Below are 26384 nucleotides of genomic sequence, written 5' to 3' on the forward strand. Positions count from 1 at the left end.
TAAATTAGTTTTTAGCAATTTCATTGTTCTGAGTCCTTGAAGGAAGCCTAAAAAATAGCTTTGGATATAACTCATAAGGGACTTTAGATTTTATACTGTTACTCCATTAGCAACTTAATGAACAACTGACCAAGATATAGGCAACAGTCCAGCAGCGAGATAGGTGGCTATCCAGTCGTTTATATTGAGTGTTGCATGTTTGATTATCCCCAAATTGGTAAGAGGTCATATGTCTGTACTTGGTACAAAGAGCTTGTAACACTCAAGGAATGAGGCCAGTCCCTTGAGGCTAGATTAGCAGACTTGAAGGAGCTTCACTTCAGGATTGAGACTTGCCGGTTGATTTAGGAATTTCAAATTAAAAGATCAGACCACCCTACTGGCTCAAATGATGAATTACTGATCTTAACCTTACACCCTCTTTTGTTAAGACTAATTTGATATATGTGTAACATTTGTAGGTCTAACACAAATGAGAAGTATCAGTTCCCCATATTCTGTTTTTGAGACGAGAGAGAGATAATATAAAGTTTTAGAAGATGATTAAAACTTGGCTTTTAGTTTACATTACATTAAAAACATACCTTGCAAGTTCATTGCGGTTTACAAAAAATGAAACTCGGAATACCTAGGAATTAACAAACCTACTATAAAACAATTAAAACTTATTTAGTAAAATTTCTGAAAGAAATATGTTTTCAGATCTTTATGGAACAGTCTATAGTGAGATAATTGTTTAAGTTCAGTTGGCAACTCATTCCACCATTTAGTTGCTTGATACAGAAATGGCTGGGTTTAACTTATTCTTATATTGCACCCCTTTAAAAGTTGGAAAATGTCAATTTAAGCCATATCTGAGGGAGCGGTCACTAAATCAGCCAAATGCTGTAATCATATTATACATATATTGGGATAACACTAACGCACATAATTTAGCTTCTATTGGGAGCCAAAAGTTGAATGAAAAATGGAGTAACTCTTTCAAATTTTTGTGCCAAGCACAGCAATCGAGCTGTAATATTTTGTACGGTTTGCAATTTTTTACTCAAGATCTCCTGGCAACCCACATATAGTAGTACAACTACAAAAATATTGGTTATTGGACCACCAATCTAAATTGATGAAATTTAACGCAACTAAGAACACGCCTCAGATTTCTCAACATCCAAAACACTCTTATTCACTGCCTAAACATGGGGCTCTAAGGTTAAAATATTATCCACTATCACTGCCACGATTTTTGTTGGGGTTCCAAAACATTACTGTACTCATCCTAAGGTCAGCCCTAAAATAGGAAGAATATTATAAGAAGTGCTTAGCAGCTTAAATTTTAATTTTTTCCTTCTTCAGTTTAAAGGAGTGAGAAGACACCTAGACACACAAACAGTAACACAGTAAATGATGGTCCGGTCCATCCATCTGCTCAACCAGGTGCTCAAAGCTGCACCTACCACTCCATGTGGGCCCCAGTCAACCATGTTTAAACAGTGATTCTTAAGTCTCCATCATGCCACCCATATAGGCAGCCAGACATGATGGAGTCTTGGCTATAACCACATATCATCCCCAAGTATTCAACTTACCAGCCAAGATGTCTTCTCCTCTGAGCTGCACAGCACCCTCACTTGCTGCATGTGACAATAAAGTGATCTTCAACCCTGGAGTTGCCAAACTTCACCTGTATTTTGCCATTTGTGGGAGACAGACCATAGAAGTCTGTCTGGCATTGGCCTTAGTTCCCCCAATGCTGAATTTGGCTAATCTTCTTTCAGTCTTTTGCCATTTGTGGGACACAGACGGTAGAAGTCTGTCCGGCTTCGGCCTTAGTTCCCACTGCTGTTGTCTAATATAACACCTCAACAGCCATGTTGCGTTTCCATCCTCTTTCTATTTAGGCATCCCCTGTTTCTATCCCAGACATTTTTGAAGTAGCTCACCGTTTTTGACTCTACCATCTCTCCTGGAAGGGCATTCCAGGCATCCACTACCCTCTCTGTGAAAAAATATTTCCTGATGTTACTCCTGAGTCTACCTCCCTGCAACATCCATTCGTTTCCTCTAGTCCTACATCTCTGGAAGAGGTTTGTTTGAATATTAATACCTTTCAAGTACTTAAATGTCTGTATCATATCACCTCTCTCTCGCCTTTTCTCTAGCATATACATATTCAAGTCCTCCATTCTCTTCTCGTATGACTTATGGCACAAACTCTGTATCATTTGTTGTCGCCTTCCTCTGAGCTATAGCTACTTAATGCAAGGTTCCACATTAGCAGTCACCGACCAGGAAAGGGATCTAGGTGTCATCATTGATGATATGTTGAAACCCTCTGCTCAGTGTGTGGTGGTGGCTAAGAAAGCAAATAGAATGTTACTTATTATTAGGAAAGGAATGGAAAACAAAAATGAGGACGTTATAATGCCTTTGTATCGCTCCATGGTGCAACCGCATCTCAAATACTGTGTTTAATTCTGGTCATCGCATCTAAAAAAAAGATATAGTGGAGTTAGAAAAAGTACAGAGAAGGGCAATGAAAATGATAAAGGGGCCCTATGAGGAAAGTCTAAAGCGGCTAGGGCTCTTCAGCTTGGAGAAAAGACAGCTGAGGGGAGATATGATAGAGGTCTATATAATAATGAGTGGAATGGAACGGCTAGGGGGGAAATGGGACTTGATATACCGCCTTTCTGTGGTATTTGCAACTACATTCAAAGCGGTTTACATACAGGTACTTATTTTGTACCTCGGGCAATGAGGGTTAAGTGACTTTCCCAGAGTCACAAGGAGCTGCAGTGGGAATCAAACCCAGTTCCCCAGGATCAAAGTCTGCTGCACAAACCACTAGGCTACTCCGTGAATCGCTTGTTTACTCTTTCCAAAAATACTAGGATTAAGGGGCATGAAATGAAGTTACAAAGTAGTAAATTTAAAACAAATCAGAGAAAATATTTTTAAACTCAGTGTGTAATTAAACTCTGGAATTTGTTGCCAGAGAATGTAGTAAAGGCAATTAGCTTAGCGGGTTTTAAAAAAGGTTTGGCTAGCTTCCTAAAAGAAAAGTCCATAAGCCATTATTAAAATGACTTGGGGAAAATCCACTGCTTATTTCTAGAATAAGCAGCATAAAATGTATTGTACTGTTTTGGGATCTTGCCAGGTATTTGTGACCTGGATTGACCACTATTGGAAACAGGATGCTGTGCTTGATGGACCTTCAGTTTGTCCCAGTATGGCAGTACTTTTGTACTTAACCACCTCGTCTCTTTATGTCCTTGAAGAGATACGGCCTCCAAAACGACACTACTCCAAGTGGGGCCTCACCAATGACTTGTACAGCGGCATCAACAGCTCCTTTCTTCTACTGGTTATGCCTCTCTCAGTGGAGCTTTGCATTCTTCAGGCAACAGCCACCATCTTGTCGCATTGTTTTGCTGCCCCAAGGTGTCTGTACTGATCTGTGCGTGTTAGTCTCTCACTTCCTAGCATATGCTGCTCTTCTAAATTTCTACACCCCAAGTGCTTTACTTTGCACTTCCACTACATGTAAACATTCAAGTAACACCAGTTGCATTGATGTGATATTCAAAAAAGGTGGAAATAAAGTGATGTCGTTCACTTAAACACCGGATACCCTCTGAGGGATTCCAAGATTTGAAGACATCATCTGTCATTTTGACCTGATATGAGCTATGTGATAGGAAACCCTGAAACCATTTGTAAATTCTTCCTGTTGCTCCATAGTCACTCAAGGTCTTTAACATGTAATACTGTGATCAGCTGAATCAAACTGTATAATTAGTACTTGCTTTGTCAGCGCTAACTAATGACCCTGGCTTCTGATACTAACATTCCCAGTATTGTTTCTGTACCATTTCCTTTTCTTCAACTCGATCCAGTGTAGTGCAAGATATTAAAAGTTTGTAAATAGTCTGACAGCTACGGTAATACCACTTTACAAATAGAATTTGTAGATTTTTAATAATATTGATTTGCGTGTGGGGGTATTGTTATGAGTGGATGGGGTGGGAGGAAATTAGCCTGATGACTTCAAGTTGAATTAGTGTTATTTTCTTTGATTTTGTATTTTACTTCATGACCATTTTTTTTGACTATCAAACGAAATAAATAAAAGCCTTACGAACCCCAAAGACTCCTGGGAGAGCAATAATTAACAAAAGAAACATTTAAAATCAGGTGATCTGACCAGGGAATCAATCGAGTTACCAAGTGCCTCAAATCACAGCCTCTGCTAAAATGTAGATGCAGACCCAAAATACAAATCCAGTATGTAACCCCCCCTCCCCCATGTGTGGGGTATCTACCTACTGTCTACCATCCATTCTAACCAATTATGTTACACAGCTATGATAATAAAATTAATGGCTAGTCTGGGGGTGTTCTTCAATGTTGGTCCTTGAGAGCCATAACTCGGGTGTTCAGGTTTTCCACAATGAATATGCATGAAATCTGTTTGCATAAATGCAAATAGCTTATGCATATTCATTGAAGAAATCCTAAAAGTCCGACTGGGGATCAACACTGAGCACCCCTGGACAAGGTTAAAGAAGAGATTTTTTTTTTTTTTTGTTACATTTGTACCCCGCGCTTTCCCACTCGTGGCAGGCTCAATGTGGCTTACATGGGGCAATGGAGGGTTAAGTGACTTGCCCAGAGTCACAAGAAGCTGCCTGTGCCGGAAATCGAACTCAGTTCCTCAGTTCCCCAGGACCAAAGTCCACCACCCTAACCACTAGGCCACTCCTCCACTCTGATCATTTCATCTGGCTGTAAACACTGGGGAGAAGATCCAGTGAGATTGGAAGATCCTTTCCAAACACAGTGGGTGGCGGAGCAGGTGGGGGGAAGAGGGGGTGGTGGTTGGGAGGCGAGGATAGGGGAGGGCAGACTTATACGGTCTGTACCAGAGCCGGTGATGGGAGGCGGGACTGGTGGTTGGGAGGGGGAAATACTGCTGGGCAGACTTATATGGTCTGTGCCCTGAAAAGGACAGGTACAAATTCAAGGTAAGGTATACACATATGAGTTTGTCATGGGCAGACTGGATGGACCATGCAGGTCTTTTTCTGCCGTCATCTACTATGTTACTATGTTACTATGTATATGTTTGGAAGGCAGCAGGAAAGACACTAGAATGAGGGAAGCAGAATCTGGAAAGGGAGAGAGATCCAGGGCTTGCAGTTTTTACCCACTGAAGATTGCTTGAAATGGCTTCTAGCGAGAGAGACCCCTGATGTTAGCGTCACTCTTACAAATACACCCAGTCAGGAGCCGCTTAATAAAGAACATAAAATGTGTGGATGGCCGGCAGCCGTGATAAGTGTCCCCAGCTGCTCTGATTTACAGCAGATGAGAGTAAAGCCAGAGTTCATTGTAGGAGAAAGAGAGACTGGGCTTCTCTGCTGGCTTCAAATCATACTCTAGCAGTCTCTCTTAACTCTAATGGACTATTTATAGCATACGCTTGATATACCACATTGTACAAGAGCTTACAATTGGCACAAAAAAAATCATAAGGAGGGGAAAAAAGTTTTGCTATTGTTATAAAAGAGACAGGTCAAGACTAGGGGAGGTTTGAGATGGACTCTGTTCTCTGCTTACACTTCTCTGGCTCTGTCCTTCCTGTTACTCAGAGCTTGGAGTTGAAACACGTAATTGACTGTGAGGGAGAAGGACAGAGCAACATGTAATGGGAGAGTTTTGCTTGAGAGAAAATGTGGTGCATTTTTTTTTTTTTAAGTACAGACATAGGATGTGACAACCTACCTCCCTGGCTATAATATAATTACTGCAGGCTGGGTGAGACAGTGTAGGTCCATCATTCAGTAAGAAAGGGTGGCCAGGCTATACTGAGACTTAGACAAAGAAGTAATATCTTTACGTGTAACCCGGGTCTCACCGACCAGCTCAGTTCTCCGACCGACCCAGGTGTCAGCAAACAAATTTTCTTGATCACTCGATACCTTTTTCCTTTTTTGGTCCTCCAGCTTCGAGCTTGGGTGCAGGCCAAGGCTGGATAAAGATCCGGAAGGCTGTAGGACATTAAGCTGGGCTTTTTCTGAGTATCCTCTAAGTGTCCGGAGCCACTCCTTTCTCTCTCAAAAGTAATACTCAGTTTATGCAAACTTTACTGAGCTCTGCAGTGGCAGTAAATCCAAATTTGAAATTCTTTATATTTCATTTCAGTATTTATATATCAATTAGACTTAAGCAGTTTACAGTTTGATTTTACAGGTAGTGGGGCTGTCCCTAGTGGGCTCACACTGTTGTACCTGGGGCAACAGAGGGTTAAGTGACCTGCCCAGGGTCACACAGAGCTGCAGAGGGAATTGAACTTGGTTCCCCAAGATCTGAATCCACTGTCGATCAGCAGGCAGCAGTGGGAATCGAACCCAGGTCCACAACCCGCTGCACTAACCATTAGGCCACCCCTCCGCATTTGATTTAAGAGGTTTCTTGTTTCAACTCCATCCAAGACTGTTTGGTACAGTTTTGTCCACTATCTCTTTTCCACGATCCAGAACTATGTACAGATTTACACCTTCTCTAGTCCATCACCCATCCCATCTTTATAATCCGAGGCTGCTCCTGATATCTTTGCTCCCATCTCTTTCCCTCGGGATCAGACCTCCCTGTCTGTCCTCATTCCAGCAATGTACCTCTCTGGGCTACACCCTGGCCTTGAACAGGGTTCCCCTCACTCACCCGGATCTCTTTTCACCCTCACAGTACTCCTCCTTAATTGAGCCTCGGTTTATTCTGCCTTTCCAGGATATCCCCTCTCCTCCCAGGGTCCTGGAGGGGGTGAAGACAGCCAAAGAAAATGTGCTTTTATTACCTTTAATCATGTAGTAAACCCTCTTTCTCTCTGCAAGTTATTTCACAACACACCCCTTGGACTGGGCTCCCCCCCCCCACCCCCCCACCCCCAGGGACTTCAGGGAAAGATCAACACCACTCAGTAATCCCCATTATAATACGGTTTAAGGCGGTGAAATGGTGTTCTCGGAATGGGACATCTGAATTTAGGGGACTTTAGAAATAAGTGCCCTTGTCAGGCAGTGTTTTGAGGAAAGATGTCTAATAGGACTGTTGTGGTGTACCACTGGGGGTAGGGACAGGATGAGGAAAAGCCATGGCAGGTTGCAGAAAAAGAACCAAATCCATGTTATACTTCAGGTGCTTTGGACATCAGGTGCTTCTAGCACAGAGTACACCAGAGTTAAGCATTTTATTTATCCTCTTTCCATTCTTTCAGACTGTTAACCTCAAAACTAATTTTCTTTACAGGGTCTCCCAGCTATTAAACATTCTCTGTATTTCCTGCTCCTCTCTGGCCTTTCATGCTTCTTCCTTGCATGATGACTCTGACCCTTTCAAAAATGTTAGTCAGGCCTTCCCCTGTGCCTGTGAAATTTGATCTGCCTGGAGAAATTAATGGAGAACTGTTGCCCGCTTCTCTCTAAACACAGTTCTGTCCACTGACAGATAGCAAAAGGTAGAACAGAATAATCATCCCCCTCCCCTTAAATCTCAGCCATGTGGAAGTAAGTGCATGAATGTTTACTTGAAGAAAGAAATTTGTGTTACAGCAGCAGATTCACACTCGATATGAGAGAGATGAACAAACACATTTCACTTTACCTTTGGACCAGGAGATTGTGTTGACTGCTTGGAAGACGCCTTTGAATGTTTCCTTCTATAGTGTAGCCAATGTGGAAACTGTGAACTTTCCAGGGATTCTCTGGAGCTAGTGGGCCTGGGAGCTTAGATTCTCTTCTTTTAGATAGAATGACAGATTTGAGAGGGACAGTGGGGTAAATTTGTCTGCGTTTTCCATCGCTGAGTTAACAGCACAGCTTCTTTGCTAAATATTAGTCTTGGAAGAAAATCAGTACAAGTTGTACAAGAGAGTCAGTGTCTGAAGAGCTCTTAGGATGTCTGTTACTCGGCAGGCTGTACATTTTTGGTTCTAATAAGTTTTAACAATTTGTTTCCTTCATTTACCTCCCTGAAAATGTAACGGAGGTCACTAAATGTTCATGTGAATGAAAGTCAGGCAAAGTTGTACCTCTTCACCTAACACTAGTCTATGTAGATCAAAGTGTACACTGAGAGACTGGTACCCTGGATTGCAAATAAAGAGCCTTAATACTTACAGGAATCTTGTTCAGTGTGTGTAAAGTGGTAAAGCCATGTTGCCATTGGCTTCTAGAAAGTTAACTATCCTTTCTTTCAGCAGCGACTCCATTATTTTTCCTACCACTGACGTGAGACTTACCGGTCTGTAGTTTCCCACTTCTTCCCTGTCTCCACTTTTGTGAAGAGGGCCCACATCCGCTCGTCTCCAGTCCCGCGGAACCTCTCCCATCTTTAAAGATCAGTTTATCTTGTTGTGCAGACTGGAAGGACCGTTGAGGTCTTTATCTGCCGTCATTTACTATGTTACTATGTAAAGTGGCCCAAGGCTGTCAGGAACCTTCTGTCGAGGAATCTTCCAGGGGTAATTGTCCATGTTAAACCTCAGCGTGCTGGATATGACCTCGGTTGTAATGCTCTTCTCACTGCCACCGCCTCACAACATAGCAAGGTGCACCTGGATATTCTTTTTAATCAAACTGGGACGCTTTGTTATCCTTCTGTTACATTTTCATAGTCTGTGATGGCTTTGTTTGCTATGGAGAATCTTCTGTCCACACTGTACAGAAGTCGCACACCTGTTAGCAATTCTTTTATGTTTTTGTCCTTTCCCATATGACGGCAGATAAAGATCTGTACGGTCCATCCAGTCTACCCAACAAGATACCATATGTAATGAGTTTATGATGTGTCTGGTTTTCTTGCGTAATTTAAAATGGTAAGGTCTAAGATCGCAGTTTCTTCATTTTTTATGATTATATAAGGGTCCTGATGACAGCACAACACACCCAATGATTAGATGGGGGAAAATTTCAGCTCTGTTTCAGAGAAGCTGTGATTGACTGTTTCACTGCCATAGTCCACTGTTTTGCGGTTTAGTTATCATCTTGTACAATTCCTGTGCATGGAAGTAAGTTACTCATAAAATGAGAAGAAGTGTGAGAAATGCATAAACACACTATAGCTCACAGATATAGTTTTAATTCCACTACCTAAATCTACTGGATCTGATCTTACAATCGTGGACAGCTTTAGGCCAATATATATAGCCTTCAGTTCTGGTTGCCATATCTCAACAAAGATTTAGCGGAATTAGAAAAGATTCAAAGAGAGGCAACCAAAATGATAAAGGGGATGGAACTCCTCTCATATGAGGAAAGGCTGAAGAGGTTAGGGCCTTTCAGCTTGGAAAAGAGACGCCTGAGGGGGGGGGGGGGATATGATCGAGGTCTGTAAAATCCTGAGTGGTATAACACGAGTAGAAGTGAATCGATTTTTCACGTTCAAAAAATACAAAGACCAGGGGACACTCAATGAAGTTACTACTACTACTTGACATTTCTAAAGCGCTACTAGGGTTACGCAGCGCTGTACAATTTAACATAGAAGGACAGTCCCTGCTCAAAGGAGCTTACAATCTAAAGGACAAATGTACCTGAAAGGTATGAAGGTTAGGTGCCGAAAGCAACATTGAAGAGGTGGGCTTTGAGCAAGGATTTGAAGATGGGTAGGAAGTTACATGGAAATACTTTTGTAACAATTAGGGAGAAATATTTTTTCACTCAAAGAATAGTTAAGCTCTGGAATGCGTTGCCAGAAGATGCGGTAACAGCAGTTGGCATATCTACGTTTAAAAAAAAGGTTTGGACAAGTTTTGGAGGAAAAGTCCATAGTCTGCTATTGAGACAGATATTGGGAAGCTGCTTCTTGCTCTGGGAATTGTAGCATGGAATGTTGCAACGGTTTGGTCTTCTGCCAGGAACTTGTGACCTCGATTGGCCACTGTTGGAAACAGAAAACTGGGCTAGATGTACCCAGTATGGCTATACTTATGTTCTTATTCCTTGGATGGCTAAACTTAGGGAATTTGTGGTTAACGATCAGCTTACCAACTTTCTTCTGTTGACCAGTTGTGTGCATTTTATTCAGCATGGTTTCAGACCACAGCATAGTACCTAGACATCGCTGTTAACTTTGCCACCTGAAGTTAGAAGTTCGGCAAAGAGAAACAGGCTGGTCTCCTTCAGTTTGATGTATCTGCAGTATTTGATGCTCTAGATCATCCAAAACTACTATGTAGGCTTATTGAATTGTTAGTAACTGGCACAGTGTTAAAATGCTTTGGAGAATTTTTAACAAAACGTACATATTTTTTTATTTTATTATTACATTTGTACCCCACATTTTCCCACCTATTTGTAGGTTCAATGTGGCTTACATGGTGCCGGAGAGGTGATAGTAGACTCCGGAATAAACAAATACAAGGTTATGTTATGATGAGTTTCATGTGGTGGAATCGCATGAAAGGTCATGTGGTAGGACCACATAACGGAAGACGAGCGGAAGAGATTATTTGAAGACCAATTTGAACTATAGTGTTGTAGCGTCGTGGGGTTCAGGCATTTATGTTGGGTCGAAAGGATAAGCCTTTTTGAACAGGTAGGTTTTTTCCTAAAGTGTAGGTGTTTGTACGTGCATTTCAAGTCTTTCGGTAGTGCATTGCACAGTTATGTTCTGAGGTAGGAAAAACTGGATGCGTGAGTTGATTTGTATTTTAGACCTTTGCAGCTTGGGAAGTGCAGATTTAGGTATTTTCGTGTTGATGCGGATGTGTTTCTGGTTGGTAGATCAATCAAGTCTATCATGTATCCCGGTGCTTCGCCGTAGATGATTTTGTGAACCGTAGTGCAGATTTTGAAGGTGATGCATTCTTTGATTGGGAGCCAGTGCAGTTTTACACGAAGGGGTATTGTGCTTTCAAATTGCGTTTTTCCGAAGATGAGTCTTGCTGCCGTGTTTTGGGCAAAAAATGATGAAACTTTGGCAGCCACTTTGTGGGGTGCCTTAGGGTTCGCCGCTTTCTCCATTGTTTAATGTTTTTTTTAGTCCATTGTGTAAAATTCTGTCTAATTTAGCAGTGTATGTTTTGTCATATCCAAATGATATATTCTTATTTTGCCCTGAGTTGAGTTCCTTTGAGGACATGCTACAAAAATTAAAACAAAATATCTCTTTAATCGACACTTGGACCCATAGAAATATTTTTTAAAAATTGAACAAGTTGAAAACCCAAAATCCTGTGGTTTGGCAATTTTGACTCTACTTGTTAAGGAACTAACTCAGATTCAGGTGAAATTTTGAAAACTGAAAAAGACGCGAGTGTTTTAGGAGTCTTTTTAGATTCCAAACTAACCTGTGAATCTCAGATAAATAACCTGACTAAAGTTATTATTATTTTTTTTTAATGCCAATTAAGAGCCATTAGGTCATTTTTGAGCAAGCAAAGTTTTAGGGCTGGACTACTGTAATTCTTTATATTGTACAGTCTCCTCGAGATTATAAAGAATACTCCAACTCCTGCAGAATACCACAGCTAGACTTATTTACCATCTGGCCTGGCATTTGTTGGAATCTCTGCAGTAGCTCCCAGTTAACTCGTGAATAGAGTTTAAAATAGCTTGCCTGATTTTCAAATCCTTTGGAAGTCAAAATTCTTTAGGCGTGTTTAAGACTGGAATAGTGCTACAGCAACAGCATTGGGAGGAATGAGGAGCCCTGTCCAGCATGCACTTACATGCTTACAGCCCCCCCCACATGCAAGGGGCTCCAGCCCCCATAAGCCCCCCCCCCCCCAACACCAAAAAAACCTCCTTGGTGCCCAGTGGGCAACCTTACCCCCCCCCCCCCCCCCCACGTACTCCCTCCTCCTTCCAGTGCTGTTTCCAAAATGATGGCTCCCTGCCCTCTGCATCCTGGGATGCACCAGGTGGGGCTTCCCTACCATATAAGGGAGCTCTCCACTGGGCCACCAGGGAGTTTATTTTTGGGGAGGGAGGATGTGGAGAGTGGGGGGGGGGGGGGGGGGGAGACCTCCTGTTTGATAGGTCCGGGCTTTTTTTTTTTTTTTTTGACAGCCTGGATCTGTGAAACTACTACTACTACTTAGCATTTCTATAGTGCTACTAGACATATGCAGCGCTGTACACAAACAACTTTTGTGGTTAGCTTAGCAGAGTTTAAGAAAGGTTTGGACGGCTTCCTGAAGGAAAAGGCCATAGAATGTTATTAAAGGAACGTAGGGAAAAATCCATTATTCCTGGGACAAGCAGTACAAAGTGCTTTGCTCCGTGGATGTTGTCGGGTGATTGTGACCTGGATTGGCCACTGTCGGAGACAGGGTGCTAGGCTAGATGGACCTTTGGTCTGTCCCAGTGTGGCGATGTCTTATGTCTTAGGATTGTGCCTTCCCCCAGGCAAAATCCTCCCACAGAACTACCCCTATAATCAGAGCTAATAGCGCACATGAATTTGCCTATTAGCTTTGATCATAGGGGCGTTATTGCCCAGCACTCTTCCAGTGCTAATTTTAGAGCGCTGTTTGGCAGAGTGCGAGGTTTTTGATCTGGTTCTACCTGACCTTCAGACTCCCCTAACCCCCTGGCATTAACTGTGTTTGCTCAGTACAGTGGCGTAGCCACAGGTGGGCCTGGGTGCACTTAGTGCTTAAGCCCACCCAACAGTAACACACTTTTAGCAGTAGCTGGTGGGGATTCTAGGCTCCACCAGCTGAAGTTTTTCCCCCGATGGTAACAAAAACGCTACTCTCCACGATACCGACACCTGCACATTCTCAGTTTTCAGCACATGCCTGCTGCAGAGTGGCATTTTCCCGCCAGCTGAGATATTTGTTTGGTGGTGGTGGTGAGGGGAGAACACTTGGTGCCCACACACTTCTTGTCTAGGCCCACTCAAAATCTGTTGTCTGGCTACGCCCCTGGCTCAGTATTGTATGAATATGGAACAGTGGGACCAAACAATAGTGAGGAAGTGGAGTGAAGTAGCTTTGAGAGGTTTGTGAAATAACCTAACCCCACCTGGCTGCATTTTTCTTTCAGTGCTATAGGCTGAGAGACTGTACCGTGTGCAGAAAGCAGGCCAGAACATGTCTGTGAGGCACACGTGTTTCCAGACTGAGTAAACACCGGTCAGTCTGTGTAGCAGGAAGGTGTCAGGTTTATACCTCACACAACTCTTGACAGGGTAGCGCTGAGAACCTTCAGCTGAACTCTGAAAATGTATATTTTATTAGGGGTGTGGGACACTTTGTTTATTAGTTGAAATGAGCAGAGAGAGGCACCCAGGCTCTCTACTGCATACAGTCTTGTCACTTGTTTTTGCAGCAGTGGGAAGAGCTGCTTTCTGCCAACAAAAGCCCCTTCTGAAAGTCTCTAACCCTGAGCTGTTACTTTAATGCAGCAGAGATTTTCGTTTGTAGCAGTGACACTGCAGTCACGGTTGGTGGGCTCAGAAGAATTTCTGTACAAACTTGCCCGGCTTGCACCCTCTTGCCGAACCTGAACCTCTGGTACAGCAGCAGAGGTACATGTGCTCACTGTAAGGAGACGTAATGCTGAGAAAATGGCTTTCATTGGAAAAGTGCAGAATACAAATATGGGATTAAATTAAATTTCAATACTTCTATTGGCAACTAAATCACTAATCTTACTGCTCATCAAAACTGTGTTTATCAGTGACTGCACAGAACAGAAACTCATGCTGCTCACAGACAATGGGCTACAGACAGTGTAATGTGTTAGGAAGGCCTGGTAGTTCAGCTACTGTCAGAAGCCCATAGAAAGCATCGAGTGGGATCGTGACAGTAACAATCTTAAATTGTCATATGCATTTGCAGGATTGTCTCAATAGACTGTGGCCCCTCTGAGCCAACTTTTGCATCGATACTCCCCCACCCCCGCCTGCAATTCAGTAGTTCCTCCTCTATCTCTAGTCCCCTCCCCCACACTCCCTCCCACTGGTGACAAAGGGCATCTAAATTCCATTCCAGCATCTATCCCCTGCCCCAAAAGGGAGAAATGCCAGATTAGGACTTGGTACCCTTTATCAACAGAGCCAGTGCCTCACCTGGTCCATAGGTTAAGGTGACCCTGTGCATCTGGCCAGCCTTGAAGTCCCTTTTCATGAGAGACTGGGCGCTGAGACCTGTGGTAATATAAGTACCCTTATCTTTGTCTATATAATTGTTCAGAGTGGTTTACAATACAACACATTCATAATAACTAGAAAACAAGTGCTTATACTGATATGGAATTATGTTGCTCTTTTTTTAACTGATGTTTTTGAAATGTGGACTGCCGAGATATTTACTACTACTACTTAACATTTCTAAAGCACTACTAGGGTTACGCAGCGCTGTACAGTTTAACAAAGAAGGACAGTCCCTGCTCAAAGGAGCTTACAATCTAAAGGATGAAATTTCAAGTTGGTGCAGTCTAGATTTCCTGAGTAGAGGTATGGTGGTTAGGTGCCGAAGGCGACATTGAAGAGGTGGGCTTTGAGTAAGGATTTGAAGATGGGCAGGGAGGGGGCTTGGCGTATGGGCTCAGGGAGTTTATTCCAAGCATAGGGAGAGGCGAGGCAGAAAGGGCGGAGCCTGGAGTTGGCGGTGGTGGAGAAGGGTGCTGAGAGGAGGGATTTGTCCTGTGAGCGGAGGTTTCGGGTAGGAACGTAAGGGGAGATGAGAGTAGAGAGGTAATATTTCAAATTAATAAACCGTAATGCACTCCTCCTTGCCGGTGAGCAGGCGATTATTTTCCACATGATATTTTATAGGTAATGCTCTTGTTTGTTCAGTTCTGTAATACTTACCGGCTTCCTCAATGAAGTTTTCTGGTATACAACTTGCCGCCTTGTCACATTGCCCTCTGAGGCTCTCTAACATAATTTCTTTGTTTTTGTTTTCTCTCTTTTGCTGACCTTCATCGCGGGAATATCTGAATTCATGGCTGGTTCCTCTTTTGCAGTTCACCAGGTTCCTCTGTGATTCCCCCCTGGAGGTAAGACGGGCTGTTTGTTAGGATAAATAAAGATAGCGCATGATTAAAAATGTAATTATTGAATTTTAAACGCAATCTTAAAACTCGTTTGTTAAACGATAAATATATATCCTTAAAGTGATGATATTCCTTGGCAATTTTTCCACCTTGTTAATGTGGTACGAGATGAAAAAGGTTGAAAATCACTGCTGTAGAGAATCCAGGATCTCCCAACTTCTAGAAGACCTTGCAATATGGATACCCCAATCAACATTTGACATATTAAAATCACCTATTAGTAGTATTTTCAAAGAGGCCATTTTATGAGTCTGTCAAAGTTATGAACATAAATTCTTTGAATATCTGGCCCTAAACTTCTAACCACCTTGATACGAGGGAGCACAGCATAAAATTCAGCAGCTGATGAAATACTGTGCATCTCTGAAGAGGACAAAAATAAGTCTTGCTGAGTACCATACACACACAGACACTTCCATATATATCATCTTTTTAACCAGTTACCAAGCTCCAGACAGCAAATCGTAGGTCCAGTTTTGGACACACTACACCACACACAGATACCTCACCCCCTGATAGAGAGAGTCCGCCGTCCAGAAGGAGAGAAAGATTCTACCCCATACTCTGTGTTTGACTGGTATAGTCTGTGTGCCTCTGAGAAGAGGAACCGGACACTGAGACAGTCCCAGAAGAGTTTGCGCACATGTGGGTAAAACATATCTTTTGATGAGCTTTGAAGTGATGTACCTTAGCACAGTATTACTATATGTGTAGCCCCATGTTTGCATATTGTATTTAATAAGAATTGAGTTGTACAAAGGATGATGAAAGAACAATCAGCACCCATAATCAGAATTATATAAGTCAAAGAGTCCAATGAGAGAGAGGAAGCCAGTGTCTATAACCATAATAAAAATACACATGGAAGGAAAGTGTCTATTGTAGGTTAAAAGCCAGAAATAAAAAATTGAAAATCAAAACAAGTATTCCATGAGGCATGTCTAACTTTAACTACTCTGGCACCAAGGGAATGACAGACTCGCTCCACTGCCAGGCACTCGATGAATTTGTACAAAAGTCTTCTAAAAGGAAACTATGCGTAAAGAAGGCTAAAAGAGAATATGAAGAAAAACTTGCCACAGAGATGAAAACTCATAACACCAGTTCTTCAGATATATCAGAAGCAGGAAGCCTGCAAGGGAATCTGTGGGACCGTTAGATCAAGAAGGAGTAGACAAGGCTATAGCGGAGAGATTGAAAGAATTCTTTGCTTCAGTCTTTATGGAAGAAGATGTAAGAGATCGGTAAGCCTGACATCGGTGCCGGGCAAAGTAGTAGAAACCATTATAAAGAAGAAAATTACAGTATACTTAGACAAACATGGTTTAATGGGACAGAGTCAGCATGGATGCAGCTATGGGAGGTCTTGCCTCACCAATTTGCTTTATTTCGTTGAAGGCGTGAATAGGCATATGCATAAAGGTGAGCCGGTTGAAGTAGTGTATCTAGATTTTCAGGCTTTTGACAAAGTATCTCATGAAAGATTCCTGAGAAAATTAAGGAGTCATGGGATAGGAGGCAAGGGTCTGTTGTGGATTGGGACAGAAAACAGAGGCTACGGTTAAATGGCCATTTTCTCAGTGGAGGAGGGTGAATAATGGAGTGCCACATTGATTTGTATTGGGACCGGTACTATTTATAAATTATCTGGAAATTGGAATGAGTGAGGTGATTAAATTTGCGGATGGCATGAAACTATTCAAGGTTGTTAAAACACGTGTGGACTGTGGAAAAATTGCAAGAAGACCTTAGAAAATTCAAAGACTGGGCATCCAAATGGCAGATGAAATTTAATGTGGACAAATGCAAAGTGATGCACATTGCGAAGAATAATCTGAATCATGGTTACCTGATGCTAGGGCCCACTTTGGGAGTCAGCACTCAAAAAAAAGACCTAGGTGTCATTGTAGACAATACGTTGGAAATCTTCGGTCCATCTTCTAGGAATTATAAGGCCAAAAACATTATAATGCCTCTGTATCTCTTCATGGTGTGACCTCACCTTGAGTATTGTGTTCAATTGTGGTTGCCTTATCTCAAAAAAGATATAGCGGAATTAGAAAAGGTTCAAAGAAGAGCGGCCAAAATGATGAGGGGATGGAACTGCTTCCGTATGAGGAAAGGCTAAAGAGGTTAGGGCTCTTCAGCTTGGAAAAGAGATGGCTGAGTGGAGTGGAACAGGTGGGGGTGAATTAGTTTTTCTCTCATTGAAAAAGTACATAGACCAGGGGACACTCGATGAAATTGCATGGCAATACGTAAAAGTGTATTGTAATATTAGAAACATAAATGGATAAAAAACATAATGATAACATTGATGGTAATAATAATAATATATGAATATAAGTTTTAAATATATACAAACATTGCAAATAAAACTGTAAAATAAGTAAACAAATGCAAAGCCAAACAAAACTAACATTGTCAAAAAGGACACAGGAAATGACACACAATGAAGACTTTCTGGCTGCACACTCCTACCTGAGTGTGCTTGTTATTCTCAAGGGAATCGAGGTCTATGTACAGGCCTACAACAAGGCTTTAAAGGTTTGGGGGGAAAACTGATTACCACATGGGGGCGCAAGACGAGTTTTGGAGCTTGGTATTCAGGGATATTTTCCTCCTCCTTCGCACCTGCAACTATATTGAATCACTGCTTTGAAGAAAATCCATCTTATTCTTTTTAGGCCTACTAGGACAATTGTATCAGGTAGCTTCTGTAATGATTTAATTATGGCATGACACTACAAAAGCAAAGAAAATGCAGTCACTGGACAGCATTGTGTTCTATTCACGATATCTTAAAGAACAAAAGAAATGGAGAATGGGTGCCTTGATACCAAATATGCATGATCAGCTTTAGTCCAAGATGTGTTTTCTTCTTCTTATTTGAGCTTCAGCTCTGCCACAGCTTCTTGCAGGGCTCGAATCCCAAGAATTCATTGGTCTCCAATAGCAAATTTTGCTTTATTTTAGCTCCAGTTTAATTAAAGACATCTGCAAACCCAGCCCTAGAAGGCAGAGTTCAAGACTTTAATAATGTCAAAGGAAGCAGCCAATAAGCTGCCAGAAAAGGGCTGTGGGGAAGCTCATGTGCATGAAAGAGCAGCAGGGGGGTTAAGGGGGATGTGCTGCCACCATGACAAGGTGATAAAACCCCTCTCTGTATAAACTCTGATGAGTCCTATTAGTCTCCAGCCCTGAAGGAATGCAAAGGGCCAGTCTTGCACAGCAAAGTCACCTATTCAACACACATGGGTTCATTCACAGCCCCCTCAGATCAGATTACTACAATAATTACTATAATACCAGCAGTTTCGTTACTGTCAGGTGGAATTAACAGAGTAAAGAGAAGGGAGCTGCAAAGGGGAGAATTGAAGAGAAAAAGAGATACAGAGACGACTTATAAGTAACAGAACAAGAATGACAGATGTAAACGGAAACTTCCGTTCTCTGCTCTTACCTCTACCAGTCTGGGCCTTAAAGACTTAGAAAATTAATGGCTTATTGGAAAAGAAACTGTGACCTGCAACACCTGCCTTACTAAAGGCTGTACCTTACGCCAAGCCCCCTCCCTGCCCATCTTCAAGTCTTTGCTTAAAGCCCACCTCTTCAATGCTGCGTTCGGCACCTAACCCTTACCGTTCAGTGAATCCAGACTGCCCCAATTTGACTGCCCCTATCGGACCGACCGTTCACTTGTCTATTAGATTGTAAGCTCTTTGAGCAGGGACTGTCTCTCTTTGTTAAATTGTACAGCGCTGCGTAACCCTAGTAGCGCTCTAGAAATGTTAAGTAGTAGTAGTAGTAGTAGTAGTATCTAAAGATGTCTACTTAATCCTGCAGTGCTTCAGGAAAATCTTTGTGTACGGAATGTCAAATTGCCACTTTGCATATGCACTTCATTGACATTGTTTTCAGTTCAAAAGAAGCTATAATTCTGTCATTTGGCATCACTATTTAAGTGCCCCGAGGCTGCATGGTAGGTGCCTGTTCGGGTTCCATGATAGACAATTTGCTCAATCAATGTAAAATAGTAAAGGAAATAAGAACTCCAGTTTCACAAGAAAAACTTAGAATTTCCAGCAGACCGCCTTTTCCACGGTCTGAAGTCACCATCAGTATCCAGATACGTCAAGTTTTATCAGGCTGAAAAGCTGGCTTAGGGACCCTTTTTCAAAAGTGCATAAGGGTTTACGTGAGTCTAGCATGCCCCAAATCAGCATTACCGCCTGGCTAACACGTGCCCCAGGCGGTAATTCTGAATTTGGCATGTGCTGAAAACGCGCGGTAGAAAATATTTTGTACCGCGTGGTGCTTACCCGGCAGTAAAAGGCAGTGGACGTGCGCTGCATTCCTACCACACGGGTAGCACTTGAGATCTTACTGCTGTCAATGGGTGGTAAGGTCTGAGGCCGAAAATGGACACATGCTGGTTTTTATTTTGCTGCACGTCCATTTTCTTTCCCCTTAAAAAAAGGCCTTTTTTCTACAACGCGACAAAAACTGGCCCGGCGTGCACCTAAAACACGCTCTCACTGCCGCAGGCCACTTTTTGGTGCAGCTTACTAAAAGGGCCCCTTAAATATTTTCAGTGCCACGCCTAGGGTGGAATTTTGGCATATGTCTTCATATCTGTGCACATTCTATCAGTGATTGTACTTCTTTCTGTTTCCTGGATTTATGATTTTGTAATCCGCTTTGATGCTTGTTCCATGAGGGGCATGGAAGAAGGAACCGACTGAAAATAATAAGAAACGGCATAAGGAATGTCAAGTCAAATGCAAAGCGCTGATAAGGAAAGCTAAGAGGGAGGCAAAAACGCATAGTAATAATTTTTTTAGGTATATTAAAAGCAGGAAGCCGGCAAAAGAATCGGTTGGACCGCTAGATGACCGAGGAGTAAAAGGGGCGATCAGGGAAGACAAAGCCATAGCGGAGAGATTAAATTAATTCTTTGCTTCAGTCTTCACCGAGGAAGATTTGGGTGGAATACCGGTGCCGGAAATGGTATTCGAAGCTGACGAGTCGGAGAAACTTAATGAATTCTCTGTAAACCTGGAGGATGTAATGGGGCAGTTCTACAAATTGAAGAGTAGCAAATCTCCTGGACCGGATGGTATTCATCCCAGAGTACTGATAGAACTGAAAAATGAACTTGCGGAGCTATTTTTCATAATATGTAATTTATCCTTAAAATCGAGCATGGTACCGGAAGATTGGAGGGTGGCCAATGTAACGCCGATTTTTTAAAAAGGTTCCAGAGGAGATCTGGGAAATTCTAGACCAGTGAGTCTGATGTCGGTGCCAGGAAAAATGGTAGAGACTATTATAAAGAACAAAATTGCAGAGCATATTCAAAAGCATGGATTAATGAAACAAAGTCAACATGGATTTAGTGAAGGGAAATCTTGCCTCACCAATCTATTACATTTCTTTGAAGGGGTAAACAAACATGTGGATAAAGGGGAGCCGGTTGATATTGTGTATCTGGATTTTCAGAAGGCGTTTAACAAAGTACCTCATGAAAGACTCCAGAGGAAATTGGTGAGTCATGGGATAGGAGGTAGTGTTCTATTGTGGATTAAAAACTGGTTAAAAGATAAAAAACAGAGAGTAGGGTTAAATGGTCAATATTCTCAATGGAGAAGGATAGATAGTGGGGTTCCCCAGGGCTCTGTGCTGGGACGGCTGCTTTTTAACATATTTATAAATGACCTAGAGATGGGAGTAACTAGATTGGCTGCTGTCGTGGACAGGATGCTGGGCTCGATGGGCCCTTGGTCTTTTCCCAGTGTGGCATTACTTATGAGGTAATTAAATTTGCTGATGACACAAAGTTATTCAAAGTCGTTAAATCGCGGGAGGATTGTGAAAAATTACAAGTGGACCTTACGAGACTGGGCTTCTAAATGGCAGATGATGTTTAATGTGAGCAAGTGCAAAGTGATGCAGGTGGGAAAGAGGAACCCGAATTATAGCTATGTCATGCAGTGTTCCACGTTAGGAGTCACGGACCAAGAAAGGGATCTTGGTGTCATTGTTGATGATACGTTGAAACATTCTGCTCAGTGTGCTGCTGCGGCTAAGAAAGCAAATAGAATGTTAGGTATTATTAGGAAAGGAATGGAAAACAAAAATGAGGATGTTATAATGCCTTTGTATGGCTCCATGGTGCAACCCTACCTCATATATTGTGTTCAATTCTGGTCGCTGCATCTCAAAAAAGATATAGTGGAATTAGAAAAGGTGCAGAGAAGGGCGACGAAAATGATAAAGGGGATGGGACGACTTCCCTGTGAGGGGAAAGGTTAAAGCGGCTAGGGCTCTTCAGCTTGGAGAAAAGGCGGCTGAGGGGAGATATGATAGAGGTCTATAAAATAATGAGTGGAGTTGAACGGGTAGATGTGAAGTGTCTGTTTACGCTTTCCAGAAATACTAGGACTAGGGGGCATGCGATGAAGCTACAATGTAGTAAATTTAAAACGAATCGGAGAAAACGTTTCTTCACTAAACGTGTAATTAAACTCTGGAATTCGTTGCCAGAGAATGTGGTAAAGGCGGTTAGCTTAGCGGAGTTTAAAAAAGGTTTGGACGGCTTCCTAAAGGAAAAGTCCATAGACCGTTATTAAATGGACTTGGGGAAAATCCACTATTTCTGGGATAAGCAGTATAAAATGTATTGTACATTTTGGGGATCTTGCCGGGTATTTGTGACCTGGATTGGCCACTGTTGGAAACAGGATGCTGGACTCGATGGACCTTTGGTTTTTCCCAGTATGGCAGTACTTATATACTTATAGTAAGAGTAAACACAAACATATGCACATGTAAATATTAATGCCTAGTTTATAGAGTTGCTATTTACATGCCTTCGTACACACTGGAAGCTTGTGCCTCAAAGTATTTCCTTATCCATAGTACAGGCCTTGCTGCTCTCTAAGTTATATTACTATAACTTGAATCTACTTGTGTTCTTTGAAGCTGTTAATTCAGAAACTGCAAACTATCCAGAATACTGCAGTTAGACTAATACTTTCTCTGCAGAAATTTGGTAGAATCTCAGTATATTGTCTGAAGTTACACTGGTTGCCACTACAAGCTAGAATTTATTTTAAATTATGTTGTTTGCTATTTAAAATTTTATCAGAACTTTGTCCAGAATATTTAGTTTCTGTTATTGAATTTAGTCATTCTAATAAGCTTCGGATAGTTTGTAATTTCTCTTATTCCACTTCACCCCCTATTAAGGGTATAAAGAGATTTTCTATTTATGACAAATTGCTTGCTGTACAAACAATTAAGATCTGGATACTAGTATCCTCTTGTCTTACTCGTTTATCTAATTATGTACTGTTTAGGAAAAACTTGAAAACTTTACTCTCACGGTCCCAGGCTTTAAACAAACAGTCGCGGACTCTGGAACAATGTGAGCACTTGACCTACTGTCGTCGAGCGGCATCAGGAGGCAAAGCCCCCCATTCAGGACTGGACCGGATTCAGGATGCTCAAGCAGGATTCAGGATACTCAAACAGGCTTGGCTGGAACAGGATTCAAGATACTCAAGCAGAATTCAGGATTCTCCAACAGGCTTGGCTGGAACAGGATTCAGGATACTGAAGCAGGATTCAGGATTCTCAAACAGGCTTGGCTGGAACAGGATTCAGGATACTCAAGCAGACTTCAGGATTCTCGGACAGGATTCAGGATTCTCAAACAGTCTTGGCTGGAACAGGATTCAGGATACTCAAGCAGGATTCAGGATTCTCAAACAGGCTTGGCTGGAACAGGATTCAGGATACTCAAGCAGACTTCAGGATTCTCGGACAGGATTCAGGATTCTCAAACAGTCTTGGCTGGAACAGGATTCAGGATACTCAAGCAGGATTCAGGATTCTCAAACAGGCTTGGCTGGAACAGGATTCAGGATACTCAAGCAGACTTCAGGATTCTCGAACAGGATTCAGGATTCTCAAACAGTCTTGGCTGGAACAGGATTCAGGATACTTAAGCAGGATTCAGGATTCTCAAACAGTCTTGGCTGGAACAGGATTCAGGATACTCAAGCAGGATTCAGGATTCTCAAACAGGCTTGGCTGGAACAGGATTCAGGATACTCAAGCAGACTTTAGGATTCTCGAACAGGATTCAGGATTCTCAAACAGTCTTGGCTGGAACAGGATTCAGGATACTCAAGCAGGATTCAGGATTCTCAAACAGTCTTGGCTGGAACAGGATTCAGGATACTCAAGCAGGATTCAGGATTCTCAAACAGGCTTGGCTGGAACAGGATTCAGGATACTCAAGCAGGATTCAGGATTCCCAAACAGGACTGGAGCTGAAGCTAAAGGTAGAGAGGACTAGAGCAAGCAAGGCAGACTAGGCAGGACACAAAGCTGACCCACACAGACAAACAACAGAACTATGGCTGAAGGTAGAGGGGACTAGAGCAAGCAAGGCAGACTAAGCAGGACACAAAGCTGATCCACACAAACAAACAGAGAAGAACAGAAGTAGAAGTGCACACAGGCACCCTAAACAAGAAATCAAGACAGAAGTGCCCATGGGTACACAGACAGTGAACAAGGCAGAAGTGCACACAGACTATGAACAAGGCAACAGGAAATGAAGACAAAAGTGCCCACGGGCACACAGACTATGAACAAGGCAGAATCGCTATTCTGTGCGACAGAGAAGGCTCTTTCATCGAGTTCTATTTTCGCCCATGTGGCCATCAGCGAACATTTTTAACTGACTGGGCATTGAAGTTACACAACGTGTATGTTACAGAGTTTTGCTTTGACCCCTGAGGCAGGCGTTGTTTAACGCCGAAACACGGCCCGTGTCGGGTCATCAATAAAGAATTTCAATTGTCCCAGTCTTAAAGGCCCAGTGTTGCTTTTGGTCTTATGGCTTGACCATTGATAGGTTGCATTTGAAGCAACAGAGATACTTGAAAGATGTTATTTCAAGCTTTTTGCAGGTGCGCAAGAGCCTGTGCTCTTGTTTGTTGAGTTTTTAGTCATAGTGTGTGGAAAGAGCTTACTCTCCCTTAAAAACCTTAGTTGCACAGATTTTAGCCTTCTTGCTGAAGGGTTTCAAAGATTTTGCTGTGAGTTCCATAAATGTGCAGGTTGTGGCCCTAGTTTAATAATAAGGGTAGAGTTGAAAAGATATCCAGATGTAGTTTTTCTGAAGGGAGTGACATACCTTAGACCTCCAGTGCATTTAATTTTTCCAGAATTCATAAAGGCGTGGGATGAACACAGAGGATCTCTAATTTAAAAATGAATGGTATGAAAAACAAAACTTAAAGGGTTGCATATGTGTTTGCATGTCAAGTGGTGCTTAGATGGCGTCTCTTGCTGTAAAAGTCACATCTGTTAAGGTGGAGTCGTTTTTGTGTAGGGATTTATAACAGTCCTGCTTGGCCTCCTTTCTCAGCCTTGTGTGTTCTAAGGACTGGTGTAATATTTGTAAATACAATCTTGTCACAGACTCTGTGACTATTGTGGAAATTCTATGTAAATATTTTAATTCAGAATTATTTTTATGTATAATATGATATAGTAGAATTGGAAAAGGTGCAGCGAAGGACGACTAAAATGATAGCGGGGATGGGACGACTTCCCTATGAAGAAAGACTAAGGAGGCTAGGGCTATTCAGCTTGGAGAAGAGACGGCTGAGGGGAGACATGATAGAGGTTTATAAAATAATGAGTGGAGTGGAACAGGTGGATGTGAAGCGTCTGTTCACGCTTTCCAAAAATACTAGGACTAGGGGGCATGCGATTAAACTACAGTGTAGTAAATTTAAAACAAATCGGAGAAACTTTTTCTTCACCCAATGTGTAATTAAACTCTGGAATTCATTGCCGGAAAATGTGGTGAAGGCGGTTAGCTTAGCAGAGTTTAAAAGGGGGTTGGACGGTTTCCTAAAGGACAAGTCCATAAACCGCTACTAAACGGACTTGGAAAAATCCAAAATCCCAGGAATAACATGTATAGAATGTTTGTACGTTTGGGAAGCTTGCCAGGTGCCCTTGGCCTGGATTGGCCGCTGTCGTGGACAAGATGCTGGGCTCGATGGACCCTTGGTCTTTTCCCAGTATGGCATTACTTATGTACTTATGAATATGTTAATCTTGTCAGTAAAGTTTGTTTGACGGGATGTTGAGCTTTAAAGCATGAGTCATGGTATCTTCCGGGTGGGAAGCGCCATTTTTAAACGATGAGTCAGAATAATAGTAAACTTAATTTAGAATTTTTGCTGGTTTTTTTTTTTTTTTCAAATATTGGGTAAGTTGCTTTTCAGTCCCTTTTCTCCCTTGTTGACCCTGATAAAGCCAAAATGAATGGCGAAATGGGTCCCTTTGGCCTAGGGAGTGTCACATGAAGAGCTCTATGTTCATAACTGACGATGCTTTAAGGATCAAAGCCATTATAAAAGTTGGCTGTGAAATTCTAAATTTTAAATATCATTTAAGCATTGTTATGGAAGTCTTATCTTGGTTAGAAGCTTGAAGTTTGTTTTTCTCAAAGCTGTTACAGAATGGTTCTTTTAATTCTTTGGACTGTTCGATTAGACTAAAATATTTGGAAGTTTTGTATAACAATAAATGTGTTCAATTTTTACTTTTTTTTTTCTGAGGGGGACCTTCTTGAATTGTTAGTGGTCTATCTAACTAGGGGTCTATGCTGAGACCGCTGCTTTTTAACATATTTATAAATGTTCTAAACACGGAACTAACTAGTGAGGTAATTAAATTTGTTGACGACACAGAGTTATTCAAAGTCGTCAAATCGCGGGAGGATTGTGAAAAATTACAAGAGGACCTTGGGAGACCGGACGTCTAAATGGCAGATGATGTTTAATGTGAGCAAGTGCAAAGTGATGCATGTTTGAAAGAGGAATCCGAATTATAGTTATGTAATGCAAGGTTTCACATTAGGAGTTCATCAACCAGGAAAGGGATCTAGGTTTCATCGTTGACGATACATTGAAACCCTCTGCTCAGTGTGCGGCTGCGGCTAAGAAAGCAAATAGAATGTTAGGTATTATTAGGAAAGGAATGGAAAACAAAAATGAGGATGTTATAATGCCTTTGTATCGCTCCATGGTGCGACCACACCTGAAATATTGTGTGCAATTCTGGTCACAGCATCTCAAAAAAGATATAGTGGAATTAGAAAAGGTACAGAGAAGGGCGACGGAATGGGATGACTTCCCTATGAGGAAAGGCTAAAGCATCTAGGACTCTTCAGCTTGGAGAAAAGAAGGCTGAGGGGAGATATAATAGAGGTCTATAAAATGA

At 42.0% G+C, this 26384-nt stretch overlaps 1 protein-coding gene across 5 annotated transcripts in view; it reads left to right on the plus strand.

Annotated features, from left to right (window-relative positions):
• The window catches only part of ATE1 (arginyltransferase 1), a 173522-nt gene that overhangs the window by 93464 nt on the left and 53674 nt on the right, over window positions 1–26384 (plus strand). For all 5 annotated transcript variants that reach the window (XM_030202595.1, XM_030202594.1, XM_030202596.1 and 2 more), the window contains one exon: window positions 14979–15011. In XM_030202595.1, the coding sequence (XP_030058455.1) occupies window positions 14979–15011 (33 nt within the window). The remainder of the gene's footprint in view (window positions 1–14978; window positions 15012–26384) is intronic.

Source organism: Microcaecilia unicolor, chromosome 5 (assembly GCF_901765095.1).
Source record: "Microcaecilia unicolor chromosome 5, aMicUni1.1, whole genome shotgun sequence".
In the NCBI taxonomy this organism is placed as follows: domain Eukaryota; kingdom Metazoa; phylum Chordata; class Amphibia; order Gymnophiona; family Siphonopidae; genus Microcaecilia; species Microcaecilia unicolor.